At 40.2% G+C, this 16,298-nt stretch overlaps 1 protein-coding gene across 4 annotated transcripts in view; it reads left to right on the top strand.

Moving 5' to 3' along the window:
- Position 1: 1 nt before the first annotated feature.
- acox3 (acyl-CoA oxidase 3, pristanoyl) overlaps positions 2-16,298 on the top strand; it is a 28,690-nt gene continuing 12,393 nt past the window's right edge. The window contains exons 1-14 of one of the 4 annotated variants that reach the window (XM_029760567.1): positions 2-24; positions 717-870; positions 1,044-1,277; positions 1,969-2,043; positions 2,428-2,517; positions 2,772-2,915; positions 3,105-3,193; positions 3,618-3,714; positions 5,243-5,425; positions 6,029-6,151; positions 6,280-6,400; positions 6,840-6,962; positions 7,285-7,398; positions 13,679-13,794. In XM_029760567.1, the coding sequence (XP_029616427.1) occupies positions 17-24; positions 717-870; positions 1,044-1,277; positions 1,969-2,043; positions 2,428-2,517; positions 2,772-2,915; positions 3,105-3,193; positions 3,618-3,714; positions 5,243-5,425; positions 6,029-6,151; positions 6,280-6,400; positions 6,840-6,962; positions 7,285-7,398; positions 13,679-13,794 (1,671 nt within the window). In that variant the 5' untranslated portion in view covers positions 2-16. The other 3 variants (XM_029760568.1, XM_029760569.1, XM_029760565.1) reach the window with 3 other exon arrangements.

The following is a 16,298-nucleotide window of genomic DNA, read 5'->3' as shown; positions in this document are numbered from 1 at the left end:
CTTTTAACAGAAAGGGATGGCACGGTGAATAATAATAACATATATTGAAATAAATGTTTGATAGTCTATAAGAGGTGCAAAGGAAGAAATAGTGCAGCAAGGCGAATTTATGCTAAAAACCCTCTCGACTGACAACACACGAAACCCGTCGCACTGCATCGCGTCATTTATGACCTAGCTTAAGCGGTGCAGGGCAGGGTACAGGTAAGAGTAGCACATTTTCGGCAAGATTTAGCTTCTCATGAAGTTAGAATAAATGTGTTATTTAAGCTATGGATGTGCTGCATCATAGAAAATAAACATTATACACAGTGGAAGCAGTGAAATTATGACAGGTGGTGAGTTCTCGTGCAGTGAGCTGTTGATCTGTTATGAAAGTTTGTTTATTTGCTTGTTGGTGTCAACAAAATGGCACGTTGATGTAATCTAGGTGATTGTGACAATCAATGTTATGAGGGTGACAGCTATTTGCTGGTAGAGCAGCAAGTTTTTGAAAGTCTACGTGATGTCATTCATGGTTTTGTCAGAAATTGACCCTTGCTCTATATAGCTGATTGTCTGGAAGGGACTTTTGAACTACACCACACGTGGCCTCCACTGCCATTGCGTGCTCTCTATCTCGCTCTCTCTGCAGGTTCTTAAGAATGTTATCCAGCTAGCTAAGCATCTTGTCCTTTTTAGTAAAGTGCCTTACATAATATAATGAGTGTCCACAGCTACACCAAGGCTAAGTACGACCGGAGTGACAAGATGGAGATGGATCTGCGTGACTTCCCTAGTGGACCTCTGGACATATACAGGAAGAAAGCATCCTTCAACTGGAAAGAGATGGTCATGTTCCTTGAGGGAGAGGACATGCTAGCATTGAAGGTAGGCTTTGTAATGAGCATTAAGGGTAGGCCGTGTTAGAGCCTTCTATTTGCAAATAGAACGCTCTGGGCTATGTAAAGAAACTCTGACAACAGAAACTGACTGTTAGACCTATTCTTAGAGGAATATTTTACACAAGTCACTTTATACTATTTTCTCCCACAATTCCACAGCAACACGTGTTCCGGATGTTGGAGAACGACCCTATCTTCGCCCGGCAGCCCGGCGAGGACATGTCAACGGAGAGGATGCGTGAGGTCACTTTCAGACGGTGTAAACAGCTGTTCCGGTATGACTTCTTGACACGCGATGACATCATGGCGAACCCGTGGAGGACGGTAGTGCTCAACGACTGTCTGGGCATGTACGATTGGTCATTGGGTGCCAAGTACTTCCTCAACAAAGGGGTGAGTTTAGATGGATGGAGGAAGGGAGGGAGAGAGAGTTAGATAGTGCTCAAGGACTGTATGTACATGTACAACTGGTCACTGGGGGCTAAGTTCTCCATCAACAAAGGGGGGACGGTTGTCAGTAGTGTTGTCAGTAGTTACGACCCTAAGTTTTGGTGTTTTATTAGGATCCCCCATTAGCTGCTGCAAAAGCAGCAGCTACTCTTCCTGGGGTCCACACAAAACATGAAACATGTCTATTAATGTTCTGTATTGTTCTGTATTATGTCAAGAACAGCTCAAGGACAGAACTACATCTTTTTTTTAAGGCACACGTAGCCTACATATCAATATATACAAACTATCTAGGTCAAATAGGGGAGAGACGTTGTGCCGTGAGGTGTTGCTTTGTCGTTTAAAAAAAACAAACAGGTTTGCTGTTCATTTGAGCAATTTGAAATGCAGTGGAGTTCCATGCATTAATGGCTCTATATAATACTGAATTTGTACTGGATTTGGGGACTGTGAAAGTGAGTTCACCCACTCACTTTGATGATCTCCCATGCAAGTCTATCTATTGCCTCTAAGCCTTGACCTTTAGTCATATGCATGTTGTAGAACCTCTGTATAGTATGACATTATACATGTATCTTCTCAAGAGTAATGATATGAGAGGTTACAGTATAATCATATTCATGCTCTGTTTCAGATGTTTGGTGCGACTGTGGCCAACTCCGGATCCCAGAGACACATCCAGTTTGTGCAGGATACAGAGGACATGATGGTAAACAAACAATCATCAGCATTCACATGAATTGATATTTACCTTCTTCCTTTCAAATGTATTGGAATCAATGTAAACACATCTTAAAAGTGATTTCATAGTTCCTTATTGTGTCAGGTTATTTCCTTTCAGTGTGTTATGTAAATATGCTCTTTGACCTCTATGCTGCTGGCTATGCATAGACTCTCACTCGAATGCTGTAACCAAAACACTACTTCTTACACAAATGGTTATTTAATAGCATTTTTTAATTATACAACAGACCGTTTATTTCTCTATTTCAAAAAACATGTATCCCCGTCACACAAAGCTGTTGAAATACAAGGTAACTGTTGTGGTGTCCCAAGTCCAAAGCTGCACCTGTTGTTGTTTGTCTATCCACAGACGTTTGGATGCTTTGCATTGACAGAGCTGAGCCATGGCAGCAACACCAGAGCTATGAGGACCACAGCCAAGTATGATCCCAGCACACAGGTGGGTGGGACACAGTTCACCGCAAGGCCTCTGACTCCATTTAGAACAGTATTTTATTCTATTCTGAATATTGAATTATTTAATCTGTCGATTTTGAATGTGTCAGTCCCCTTTTTTATTTTATTGCCTTTTGTTTGTATCTTGCAATTCAGCTTTTAGCTGTGTATGTATACACGATCAAATAAACCTATATATATTATGATCGTTAGTCTGTACTAAGAATACACTATACTCAAGTGAACTCTCTCTTTCAGGAGTTTGTGATCCATTCCCCTGATTTTGAGGCTGCCAAGTTCTGGGTGGGGAACCTGGGGAAGACGGCTACACACGCTGTGGTGTTCGCCCAGCTATACACCCCCGACGGAGCCTGTCACGGCCTGCACTCCTTCATAGTTCAGGTACAGTGAGCTTATTTAAATGAACCTTTTGCATACATGTACTACTTTGTGTCCTCAGAGTTAGCAATCCTTTATGATTTCCCAAAAACAAATCACAAAACGAATCTTAGATTTTAAAACTAAAATATGCTTCTACTGTCTTTGCTGGTGAAACTGTGATATTGTAACCTAAATGAATGTGTTTGACAGGTCAGAGATCCCAAGACTCTGCTGGCGATGCCAGGAGTAATTGTTGGAGATATGGGCAAGAAGCTCGGCCAGAACGGACTGGACAATGGGTAAGTTAAATACCATATGTTTTATTGCGAATAAAACGATGCCTTTCTCATCATCGCACCATCATCACACTATGGCATTCAGTCAAAATGAGCACCAGTAATAATATTACTGTAATATTACTAAAGAGAGTAATATTCATTGTGAACTTTGGTGGTGACACTCCGCAAGACCACCAGAGGGCACTTGAATCCTACTTTAAATTACTATAGAACTTCCACAATGTCCTGTGAAACAGACGTTCAACCATGAGAATGTTCTTTTTAATGAATGTTTTAATATTCTCTCCCAGGGTGTGCAGGATTTCTACAGTACCAGTGCTTAGAATTAGGCTGTACTGTATACATCACCACACTAACTATAATTTGAAATGTATTCCTAAGATAGGCTCAGACTTTTGTGCATGTCTTTTGTTTCCCGTACCAGGTTTGCGGTGTTTCACAAGGTACGAATCCCTCGGGAGAATATGCTGAATAAGACAGGTGATGTCACCCCTGAAGGACACTACGTCACACCTTTTAAGGTGAAGAAACACATACACGCATGAACACCTTTTGTTCCTCTCTGGAAAAAAGATATAAGGAAGGAAGTAGAAATCACATTTTTACAACTAACTATGATCAAATATATACTCTCTGTTCTTCTCTGGCTCAGAGCAAAATAGTTTGTCGTTGTAAAGTTCTAGCCGGGACTCCAACCTTCTAAAAAACTTGGCTAGACTTTACTCAGTTGTGACAGTGATGGGATGTCAAATTAAAATGTATATACAAACATTCTGGTTCGTTGTCTTCAGACAGCCACGCCTGATCTCACAGTAAAACTCTTTAATCTGTTTTTGTTCCAAACAAACATGGATGGGTTTGACCCGACACACGTGCACGCACACACACAAACATTGATGGGTTAGACAATCATGTAAAAAGAAAATACCAGGGCTCTCTGGGTTCTCTTGAATGATGGGAACTTGGTCTGAGGAGGCATCTGAGAAAACAACTTGGTCTGAGGAGGCTTCTGAGGAAACAACTTGGTCTGAGGAGGCTTCTGAGGAAACAACTTGGTCTGAGGAGGCTTCTGAGGAAACAAATAATGACTGTGGGAGGAGGTAGGCCTTAATTGTTCTGCGGTTCGTTTCAGTTTCAAGTTTTATTAGTCGTATGTATGGGATACACATGGTTTACATTGTCCAACGGAATGCTTACTTGCATGTTCCTTCTCGACATAGCAACAACAATAAGACATATTAAAAGAAAAGAATACAAACTTAAAGTAAACGGCTCAGTAGAATAGAATAAGCATTTACCGTAATTTCCAGACTATTAAGCGCACCTGAATATAAGCCGCACCCACTGAATTTAAAAAAATATATATTAGTTTGAACATAAATAAGCCGCACATGTCTATAAGCCGCAGGTGCCTACCGGTACATTGAAACAAATGAACTTTACACAGGCTTTAACGAAACACGGCTTGTAACAAAAATAAATAGGCTTTAACGAAACACGGCTTGTAACAAAAATAAATAGGCTTTAACGAAACACGGCTTGTAACAAAAAAATAAAAATTTGCAGTATGATTGGATCCCCTGCAAGGCCCTGCATGCTGGTCAAAATTGGTACCTTTTTACGGCTGGTTTAATTGGTAACTAGGAGCCTAAAGGAAGAAGGGGTGAGAAAGAAAGGGTGAGGGAAGGGTTGGAAAATGCTTCTGTACACATGAGAAATGTAAGGGGAGTGCGTCTTAAAATAAGTACTCTAAACAATCTGAAAATTTTCATGATCGTGGAAGTCAACAGTAAATAGAAACATGGACTTGGAGAACTTCACTCTCAACTTTGTTAATCAGTTGATTTAGTATTTGAGTGGGATTCCCCTCTTGAATCAGATTTTAAGTGAATACTTACTTGACAAGAGTTTTACACTCTTGCAATAAGCCCTATTTTTCAAAGTTTATTTAAGGGCTCCCAGAAATAAGCTATGAAACTATAGAAAAACTGAAAATATTAATATTCTCAAACTCAATGTTAATCCCTCCCTCCTCTCTCTGGCCCCCAGGACCCTAACAAGCGTTTCGGGGCGTCCCTGGGTGCCCTGTCGGGGGGCAGAGTCTCCATCTCCAGAATGGCTGTGGTCAACCTGAAGCTAGCCATGACTGTAGCTATCCGTTTTTCTGCCACCCGACACCAGTTTGGACCTAAAGACGACCAGGAGATTCCTGTCATAGAGTACCAGCTCCAGGTAATGTACAGTTATGGACCTTTCAGTTGGTTCATGGTTAGGTTGGTGGACATAGGTATAAGCCAGGAGTTTTCTCCCATTTTTCCAGAGACATTCCTGAGGATATCTGTCCCTAATAATCATTCCACTGAAGGTTAAATACGTTTTCTGTGAACCCCAGAGGGGTATGCTACAAAGCAGGATCAATGAGTTAGCCAGCTAATTTGCCTAAATATCCAGAAATAACTTTTTAGAAAGATTTACTCAACAACCAAAACACATGCGTTTAGCTTTCTTAATAAATCAGAAAATCAAAAGTAATTTTGTTTCTTAAAAATAACCACTACGCTACCTGCCTACAACAGGGTAAGAGCATTGGGCCAGTAACGGAAAGGTCGCTGGTTCGAATCCTCGAGTCAGCAAGGTGGAAAAATCTGCCGTTCTTGAGCAAACCAATTAACCCCCAACAATAACTGCTCCCCGGGCGCCGATGTTGTTGATGAACGCAGCACTCCGCACCTCTCTTATTCAGAGGGGTTGGGTTAAATGCGGAAGGCACATTTCGGTTAAACGTATTCAATTGTGCAACTGACTCGGTATCCCCTTCCCTTTGTCTGGTTGCAGCAATGGCGTCTAATCCCGTACCTGGCGGCCGTGTACGCTCTGGACTACTTCTCTAAATCCATCTTCGGGAACTTTGTGGAGTTCCAGATCGGTATGATGATGAAGGACAATAGCGACAGACAGGTAAAGAGGGGGGGGGACCGAGGTGGAGAGAGAGGAAGGGAGAGAGAGACAAAAGAAGAAATGGGGAGAGCGAAAAAGACATACACATACACCCATAGTTAGTTCTGTGCGGTATGTGTTTTAACTAGGCGGAGCTGGGCAGAGAAATCCATGCCATCTCCTGCTCCATTAAGCCCCTGGGGTCCTGGACGGCTCAGAGGGGTATCCAAGAGTGCCGTGAGGCCTGCGGAGGACACGGATACCTGGCCAGTAAGTCACACACATAATAATAATAAAACCCTAGCCCCAACCACAACCCTAACCCTAGCTTCATGTCCACATCCTGGTTCTACCTTACCCCAGCCTCATCCCTAACCCTAACTTCATGTCCACGTCCTGCTTCAACCCTAACCCCAGCCTCAACCCTAACTTCATGTCCACATCCTGGTTCAACCCTAACCCTAGCTTCATGTCCACATCCTGGTTCTACCTAACCACAGCCTCAACCCTAACCCTAACTTCATGTCTACGTCCTGCTTCAACCCTAACCCCAGCCTCAGCTCTAACTTCATGTCCACATCCTGGTTCAACCCTTACCCTAACTTCATGTCCACATCCCAATTCACAACTTGCCTCAACCACAACCCTAACTCTAATCCACATCAAATCTGTCTCCTAATAATGATGCTGGATGTTGACTCCCTTGTAGTGAATCGTCTGGGGACCATCAGGGATGACAACGACCCGAACTGTACATATGAGGGAGACAACAACGTGCTTCTGCAGCAGACCAGCAACTACCTCCTCAGCCAACTACATGCCAAACAACAAGGTTAGTATTAACACCAGGAACACTTTGTTTCATGGTCTGGTTCTAAATGCTTTATAAACCATTATGGAACTGCTTTGTAAATCATTACATATCAGTTTCAGAGAAACTGTGAAATCCTAAAGACCCTGGGGGCAGCTCATTATTATTTGTATGCTATTGAAATATTTCGATTTTACGCATGAGATTGTAATGTTAACTGTTTGTCTCACTGTTTTATGTGCTGGTTTTGTTGTTGTTTTTGTAGATGGAGTGAGGATTGTCGCCACAACCAGCTTATAAACTGCTTATGAATGTCTTCTAAACTATTATTTGTTCGTTGTAGATGGAGTGAGGATTGAGTCTCCACTAGAGTCTGTCAACTTCCTGGAAGACTTTGACAGCATTCTGGAGACCAGGTTCACGGCAACGTCGGTGGAGGAGTGCATGGACTCTGCAGGTAACAACACACACACCACACACTTGTCTCTGCAGCTACAACACCCACAACTCTCTCTAGTCACTACTCTGCTCCGTGCAGAAATTGCCTATGGCCAGTCAGTTATGTAAGATGCCCAGTGTTATTATACTACTGGAAAGCGCTTTACTGGAAAGCTATTTGTCATGATGCCAGAGGTAACACCCACTCTCCAGTTGTCACATCTGGTAGAAGGCAAGCAAGGCCATGCTGACCCTCTGAAGGACCCCATTCCTCCGCCAGGGCAAGCTGCCCCTGGAAGTGCCTGTTTAAAGCCCTCACAAAATCCCCATCTTTTCTATTGTAATATAGATCAACCATAGCTTTTAATTATAGAGGGCTGGAACAAAATGATCTACGTTTAAAGCCCTCACAAAATCCCCATCTTTTCTATTGTAATATAGATCAACCATAGCTTTTAATTATAGAGGGCTGGAACAAAATGATCTACATTTAAAAAGCAATCTAAACATACGCAAATAGAATGTGTTGAATCAAACACAGATACGCACACACACACACACACACACACACCGGCTTCAGCTGTGTTTTGCATGCTGCTGTGAGACTGAATGAATGCCCTTCCAAGGTAAAGCCATCCAGACAGCGTGGTTAAACCTTGGTTAAAGCCTCTTTCCTCATATGGCATATATATATATATATATATATATATATATATATATATATATATATATATATATATATATATATATATATATATATATACACGCAAAGCCTTCTCTTCCCCATCTGCAAAACATCTGGTCCATTTATTGACATTATACCACAGAGGGTGACTCGGGCCGCTGGTCGATGAGCGACCGAGGTCTACTCTGCCACCTAATTGACTGAATTGGAACGAGAAAGGGGGAAAATAAAGGCAGACATTTTGTGTACCGGATCGGTCACTGTCTGTCACCATCGTACTGTTTGTGTTGCCACAGTGAAGGCCAAGCAAATGCGTCTGTCTCATAAGGAGTAGGTGGAGTAACGTTCAAGACACGTGCAGGTGTGCTTCAGTTGCTTCCAACACTGTTGTGTTAACCGGGTTGGTTGCTAACGCACGCTGGTGACTTACTGTCATTGTTATAGAGATGGTCATCTCGTCCTGTTATGATGGGTTGCGCAACCTGTGCCGTTCGAATGCAGTCGCCCGACAACGGCACCACCACAGTACTCCCTAAAGGAGTATCTCATCCTCAACATGTTGATGACCAACTTTTGTTCTTATTTTCTCTCCCACCACTTTGATATTTTTACTCCTTCAAAAGTGAATTATGTTCAACTTGAAAAATGAAGGTTCCTGTAAACTAACATCATCTGAACACTAAATCGTAAACTCTAAAGCTCCCCAATTAGGGCTGACCCCATTTAGTCGACTGGTTGATTGTAGGCTGTTGGTTGACCGAGATTTCTGTAGTCGAGCAGTGACAAAACAAATGTAATATCATGGTGTACAAGACGACACCTACCTGATTCGTCCTGAGTGGACTGATCCATTGTGGAGGGCGTGGGGATGGCACAGTCCATCAGTCTATGACGTGCCACTGAAATTGTATATGGTTATATTACATAAGAACAATGGTGCAACACTAATACAAATAATATCATTTTATAACAAATGCGCTTTCTCCCTCCTTGGGTAGCGGTCGCTGTCCACGGTTCTGAAACACTGCGCTGTTGAATTGCCGTCTTCCTAGACCACGTTGCTATGTGCATAATAGCAAAGTTAACCAGCATATTAGTGTTGAGAACAATGCAGCAGCAGAATGAGGAGGTGAGAAAACAGCCCTTGCCTTATTGTCTAAGAAAAGTGAAGAGAGAGGAAACCCGAACTTAATTAGGTCTATAATCAACAGCCTAACTGTTTAATGTGCCTGGCTTTATAAATCATCCATATATATCTACAGCAATAATACAGATTCTGCTTCTGTTGCCTGTTTTGAGTGTTTGTTTATTAGCCTAGTGATCCCTCATGCAACGACATGTCAAGTAAACCCTTTAACACATTCGGCTGTTTTCAACCTGTGCTTTGCTGTAATAAAGTCTTTACCCTTTTAAAAAATATATATAATAACAGCCTCTCTGGTATTATTTTATAATTGATTTAGTGTTTACACTGTTCCAAATAGTAACACTTTTTCTTGATCTCCTTGTTATTATTACAATTATTGTGATCATCATTATAATAATAGGTAATAGGTCATTATCATTAGTAGGCTTAGTTTAGCAGGCTTGTTTAACCACCATCGAGCTGTGGGCCTAAGAGCACATCCTGTTTAGTCTTAATACCATAACTTACTTAGGCCTATTTTTCAATACTTCTATAGGCTACTGTATCAATCAGTCATTCATTCGTTCATGTCATCGCACAGCATAGGAGTCACTCATGATTTGAAATGCAATCTGGCATTTTAGTTTTAAAATAAAGTGAGCCTTGAATAATTGGCTTAAACAATAAATAAACCGTTCAGTTCCATTTCAGGAAATGTCATTCACGAATGAATGCAACTGTTTTTAGCCTTTGCTGTAATAAAAGGTTAACAAAAAAATACCGTTACGACAGACTCTGGTGTGGTTATACTTTATTTTGTGTTGTTTACAATGTTCCAAATGGTCAGAAAAATTATATTGTAATCTATACAGCACCTGTTTGGCACACATAATATGCACTCAGCGCTTGCTCCTTACCTTATTTTTCTTGATCTCCAGTATTTTCCACAACTAGTCACATTTATACCACACATCTGACTTTATTTTTACCTCCTGAGCAACCTGTAAATATTCCCCCTTTCGAGTGTATTTGTCACGTCCTCTGCATCCATTTTGCTGTCACGTGTTATGGTGTTCAGAGTTTGTTATAACGAATTTATTGATGTGATTATGATACGCTATAGGCATGGCATGGCCTGCCCGCTCTTTAGGCAGGATTAGATGGCTCCCTATGGCAGAAGATTAACTAGGACGGCATTTTCTGAGCTAAACTGACCAAAACGCACCTCCAACAACAACACACAAAACCTCACATAATTCTGCCCAAAAACAATGACAATTTCTCTCAACTCGGGGCATATGGGCATTTTGGGTGAGCACTGATGCCGCCCTTTGATAAGCAGTGCCCACTTTGTCAAAGGCAGGGGCCAAAAATATTTTTCTAGTCCATTCTCAGCGTATCTCTCCAGGGTGCTGTTCGATAAAAGCATCTCTGCAGCGCTCCACCGATGTTCAGTCAAAAAAAAAAAAAATAATATAAATCATGTAGCAGATAGAGTATGTGGCCTTTCTGTAACCTACAGGCTGGAGATAAAATGTGTGATGAGACCTGACACTTTTTACATCATGCAGGTTTCTCCGATCAAATAGCCTAACCTAAATGGCGCTCAATCAAATAAAAAAAAGTAGCTGTCATGTTATCAAAGCAACATATCCTAAAACAGGACAGGTCAAAGTAATCTGGACAATATGGAATTAACAATCACAATTGTTGTCCAGGAGTTTCACCCCATTGCTATGATCATTTGTTTCAAGTTTGTATCCGTCGATTATTGACAAGCTGATCATAGTGAAAAAGAAAATACTTCAGCATTTCCCGCTGTGTAAACACATTGCAAATAGGCTTGCGATAACTCCTGATAAAGTTGGCCAGCTGATATTCAGAGCTTAGATAGCCAAATTGATACGTCACAGGAATCAGGACTGATAAAGCCAATGCAATGGCCTGTTTTACAAATGGTGGGCCTACCACATGGATGGGCATTCATAAAATTCCATTGCGGGCCGACATGGTAGGCTACACCCTAGTACGCACGAGCTGACGTCTTTTTTGGGGGTCCTGTCTGGACATAGTTTTTTGTGTTTTACAAATGGTAGGCTTACCACATAGAAGGTCATTCATAAAATTGTATTTCAATCAACACTGTAGGCTACACCTCAGTAATCACGGACCGATGCCTTTTGGACGTCTTTTTTTGTTGGTGCAGTTCCGGACTGGACTTGATTACCACAACCACAGACAATGGTTTTTGGGCTGGTTCATACCAAATCTGAACCAATCGTAGACGTTTATGTTTGGTTCAGATTTGGTACGGTCTAGACCAGCCTTGATTTGGTCCAAACATAGACTTCTATAAATTATTTATTTTCAACTTTCATTCGGAACAAAAAATGAGTTTGATTTCAACATCAGATAAATACGCATATTTCAAAATATGCCTTTCAGTGCCCTGGAAAATATATATTTGAACCCACATATTTGTGATCATTGTTGAGTGGTCCTTGCAGCGTACCATTACATGTTTTTTGTTGTTGTTTTTTCCACCATTTATTATTCAAAATACAAATCAACAATTTACATTGTTACATCATACAAAACAGAACACAAGTATTAACGAGAAAATACTAAAACATACAAAAAATATCAAGTAATAAAAAAATACAATTCTAGTGCAATTACATTTGTGATAAACATTAGCAACAGAAGTATAACGCAACCAACCAGTCTAAACAGCATTGTCTGAAAAGCATCTAAACAATGTTTTGTACTGATGGTAAATAAAGGGCATCACAACTGTATTCCTAAATTTCACCTTTTATTGTAAAAGATAAATGCGAACTTCATCATCCAAACATCACACAGAATACATCCACATCCAAACTCATTCCACAAACCTGTCTAAATAACAGGTTGCGCTGATTTAAAAAAACTAAACATAAATTAGCGACCAAACAGCTAGACTGTTTACAATGTACCCCGTCTCTGGTGAGCACGAGGGAGAAATGTAAAATTGTTTAGAAAAGAGATGCGTGTCAGCTAAGCTAACAGCAGCTAAATTATTTATGATGGCGGACATGTTCGTTTATGTATGACAAGCAAAACTCCCTAATCCCAGAATTGCATTCACTGTAAAAAGCAAATAAACAAAGTCAAAGATGGCTGCGCCCATTGCCTGAAATATTACCTTAGTTTGGCCACTTTTCGGCATATTACAACTCTTCGATGTACGTGTTACAGTGTATACAAGAACCGGAGCACATGACTTGACAAGTCGTTTACCGTTTTTTGACAAATTACAAAGCAAATAAAATGTTATTACCCTAGAGAATCGCCTCGAATTCAAACTGTAGCGCGAACACTAAACAGGGACGAAGCCATTTTAGGGGGGGATTGTGTGGGGGTTCATTTCTTTTGTGTGTGTGGGTTTCAAGTCCATGGGGGGTAGAAATGGGGGAAGGTATCGTGGGGGGATATGATGCAGGAAATATCACTATGATGGGGGATTTATCAATAAATGGGGGCAAACACAGGAGAAGTTTATATGCTGAATAAAAATAAACCCCCTGGAAAGGGCGGTCTGGCCTGGCGATCCTGAGGTACCATAGTTACAATGTAATGCCATGTTCAAAACAACTGGGAACTGGGAAATCTCAGGGGGGGGGATGTGTCAATACATGGAAAAATACAGGTTTAATCGATTGGATTGAAAGAACAGATGACTCTTGGTCGACAAAGATTTTGTTTTTTTCTGGGACAGCCCTATCCCCAATATTCTCCTGTTATAACTCTTTCCTTCTCTGACCCTTCAAGGTTCTCAATGTCTCTGGTTAGTGTGTGTGTTCCTGCGTCTCCAAACCTTACAACCATAAAGCTTCTCATATCCTCCTAATAATCATTCCAGGATCATATGTTTGTTGTTATTCATCATCATGTTACACAGTCCTCTGCATACCTTGGCCCTAGAAGCTGTGAAAACAACCATCACACACACACACACCTGCACTCGCTCAACCCCCACTCCTTATAAAGCTAACCCAATAAAAAATGGTGTTATCATGGTCAAAAGGATTCAGGTTAGTCACTCACTACCTCTTCTATGTGATCTGACTTTTTGATTTCTAACAGACTATGACAGGGTTGTCCAAGAGATGTTCCATGACTTGCTAGAAGATTAAGTGTATTATGATAGAGAACAAAAAGTTGATTTGATACTGTATGCATTGGAAATCGTTCTTGATACTCTTCCATAAGTTCATATTTTAAATATTACCTGATAATCTCTGAAGTCAAAGTCATTTCCTTTTTAATACGCTCATATTGTAAATATTACCTGATGAAATCTGTGTTTTAAACACTAGAAAGCTTACTCATGTCTTCCATTATTTAATATTGTATATAAAATAATGGAATAAATAATATTAGCGGTTGAGATCTGTGTTTTTATGATCTGAAGCCCAACATATTTCCTTGTCTCTCTTTCCACCTCAGTGCCGTTGGCAGCGTATAAATGGCTGGTGTGTTTCCTACTGAGAGAGAGCGAGAGGAGACTGGCTAAGGAGAAGGCTTCTGGCAAGGCTGACTTTGAGGCCCGCAACAACAGCCAGGTAAATAGTACACACACACACAAGCAACGCATGCACGCACACACACACACAACAGGAGGGGACTAAGTAAGGTCAGATAAAACACTGAACTACTGGTCCTCCACTTTCATCTTCATCATCACCTTCGTGATTTTATTTTAACTTTATACAGCTGTCTTGACATTGATGTCATTGCATTTCAGAAGCTGAAAGGTCCTCATAAGATACTGTAGTTCTGGGCTATCCGCTTCAGGCACGTGTACCAACCAAGTGCTTCTAGAACAGTCATTAGCTAGCCTTCCATCCAATTGGCGAAAGATTTTCATGTAAATATTCTAAAACAATATGTGCATTTTCCCACCAGAGATGTTTCCATCAAATTGACTTGTTGCGGATGAAAGGCTGTGCGTCATGACGTAGTGCACATAAAAATTACTTTTGTGGTTAAATTCCCATGTACCGAATAATATATATATATTTTTTAAGTTAAATGGGTTTCCATTGCATTTTCAACTCTACCTATGGTTTTGTCACAAAAACTGTTGCGATAAAAAGCAAATGTTCCCAGTTTGGTCTTGGCACATGCACTGTAGCCCAGGGGTTTTCAAACTGTAGTCCACACCCCACTAAGGGTCTGTGGCAGTACTGCAGGGGATCCGCAAAGTTATTATAGTATTTTTGGGGGACAAATTGTTATTTTATGAATATCGCTAGCTGTAACAGAATACTATCGTGAATACCATTATGTCTTCGCATCCATTTTGAAGGAAGTTATAGGTAGTTTCATGAGCCAATGCTAACTAGCAGTAGCGCAATGACTGGAAGTCTACAGGAACAGCATGCTAGCTTTTCCTGTTCATCCGACTCTGGGGAAGTAGATAAAGGGCTTTAATGCCAAAATATCAAACAATCCCTTTAATATAGAGGAAATTACAGTAATCTGAGCTAATTACATTTTTTTTTTCTGTATAGAAAATTCTTAGGCACGCTGTGGTCATTTTCAGGATGGAAAAACAGTTTGTGTCAACTTAAATGACAAAAAACAGAAAGTATGCAGAAAATATATTGAACTTATATTAGCGGTCGACCGATTAATCAGAATGGCCGATTTAATTAGAGCCGATTTTAAAGTTTTTATAATCGGTATTTTTGGACAGCGATTTGCCGATTTTTAATTTTTTTATATATATATATTTTTTTTTTGTATTTTTTCATTTTTTAAAATTGTATATATATTTCTTAATTTATTTATTTTAATTTATTTATTTTTGTATTTTTTCTCTATTTTTATTTAAATTTTGTGATTTTTTTTATTTAATAAAAACAACATTTTTAAACCTTTATTTAACTAGGCAAGTCAGATTAAAACACATTCTTATTTTCAATGACGGCCTAGGAACAGGGGTTAACTGCCTTGTTCAGGGGCAGAACAACAGATTTTTTTACTTGTCACCACGGGGATTCGTTTTTGCAACCTTCCGGTTACTAGTCCAACGCTCTAACCACCTGCCTTACACTTAAATAGCACCTGTCTGGCAAAAACATTTCCCTCATTAAAATGCAAATCAATTTATAACATTTTTGACATGCGTTTTTCTGTATATTTTTGTTGTTATTCTGTCTCTCACTGTTCAAATAAACCTACCATTAAAATTATAGACTGATCCTTTCTTTATCAGTGGGCAAACGTACAAAATCAGCAGGGGATCAAATACTTTTTTCCCCCCACTGTGTGTGTGTGTGTGTGTGTGTGTGTGTGTGTGTGTGTGTGTATGTATATATATATATGTATGTATGTATGTATGTATGTATGTATGTATGTATGTGTGTGTGTGTGTGTGTGTGTGTGTGTGTGTGTGTATGTATGTATGTATACATATATTATATATATATATATATATATATATTATATATATTTGAGAACTAACAATCAAATAAAAGTTAGTCAGGAAGAATTGAAAATTCCCAAAACCAGGCATTCAGGCCACATGGCCATTGATTTTGTTATGTTTGAGCAGAGGAATACAGCATTAGTCATGGAAAAAAATGCATAGAATTGCAGGAAGTTACCTTTTAAAACAAAAAAAGTGTCTCTCAACTCCATGCCAAACTGTGTAGAATTGTTGGAAATTAGCTTCAAAACTGCAACATTTTATCTCAGCTCAATATATATTGATATTTTTTTTGTGTGCAGAAAATTACCTTTACAACGGCAACATTTTGGGTTGCCAGAGTACCTGGGTGGGGGTCCCTGGGCAAGAAAAGTTTGAAAACCCCTGCTCTAGCCAACAGCTTGCAGATACAGTGCGGGTGGGCTAGCCTACATGATGAGATTATTATGGACAAGAGCGAGATAGCCAAGCATCGATCATCACGTCACCAGAATAAGACCATCGATATTTATTGGAAAGGAGCATCAAGCTCATCACCGTGCAATTTCACCACCCTGTGAAGTTCATCCTAACTTATTTCATCTGTAGCCTTATAAACTGCGTTCTTTCTCGAGTCGTAGTGGGACGACCACA

Source organism: Salmo trutta, chromosome 8, assembly GCF_901001165.1.
Source record: "Salmo trutta chromosome 8, fSalTru1.1, whole genome shotgun sequence".
Lineage (NCBI taxonomy): Eukaryota > Metazoa > Chordata > Actinopteri > Salmoniformes > Salmonidae > Salmo > Salmo trutta.
Note: the sequence above shows the minus strand (reverse complement) of the source record. Positions and strands in the feature narration are given on the sequence as shown.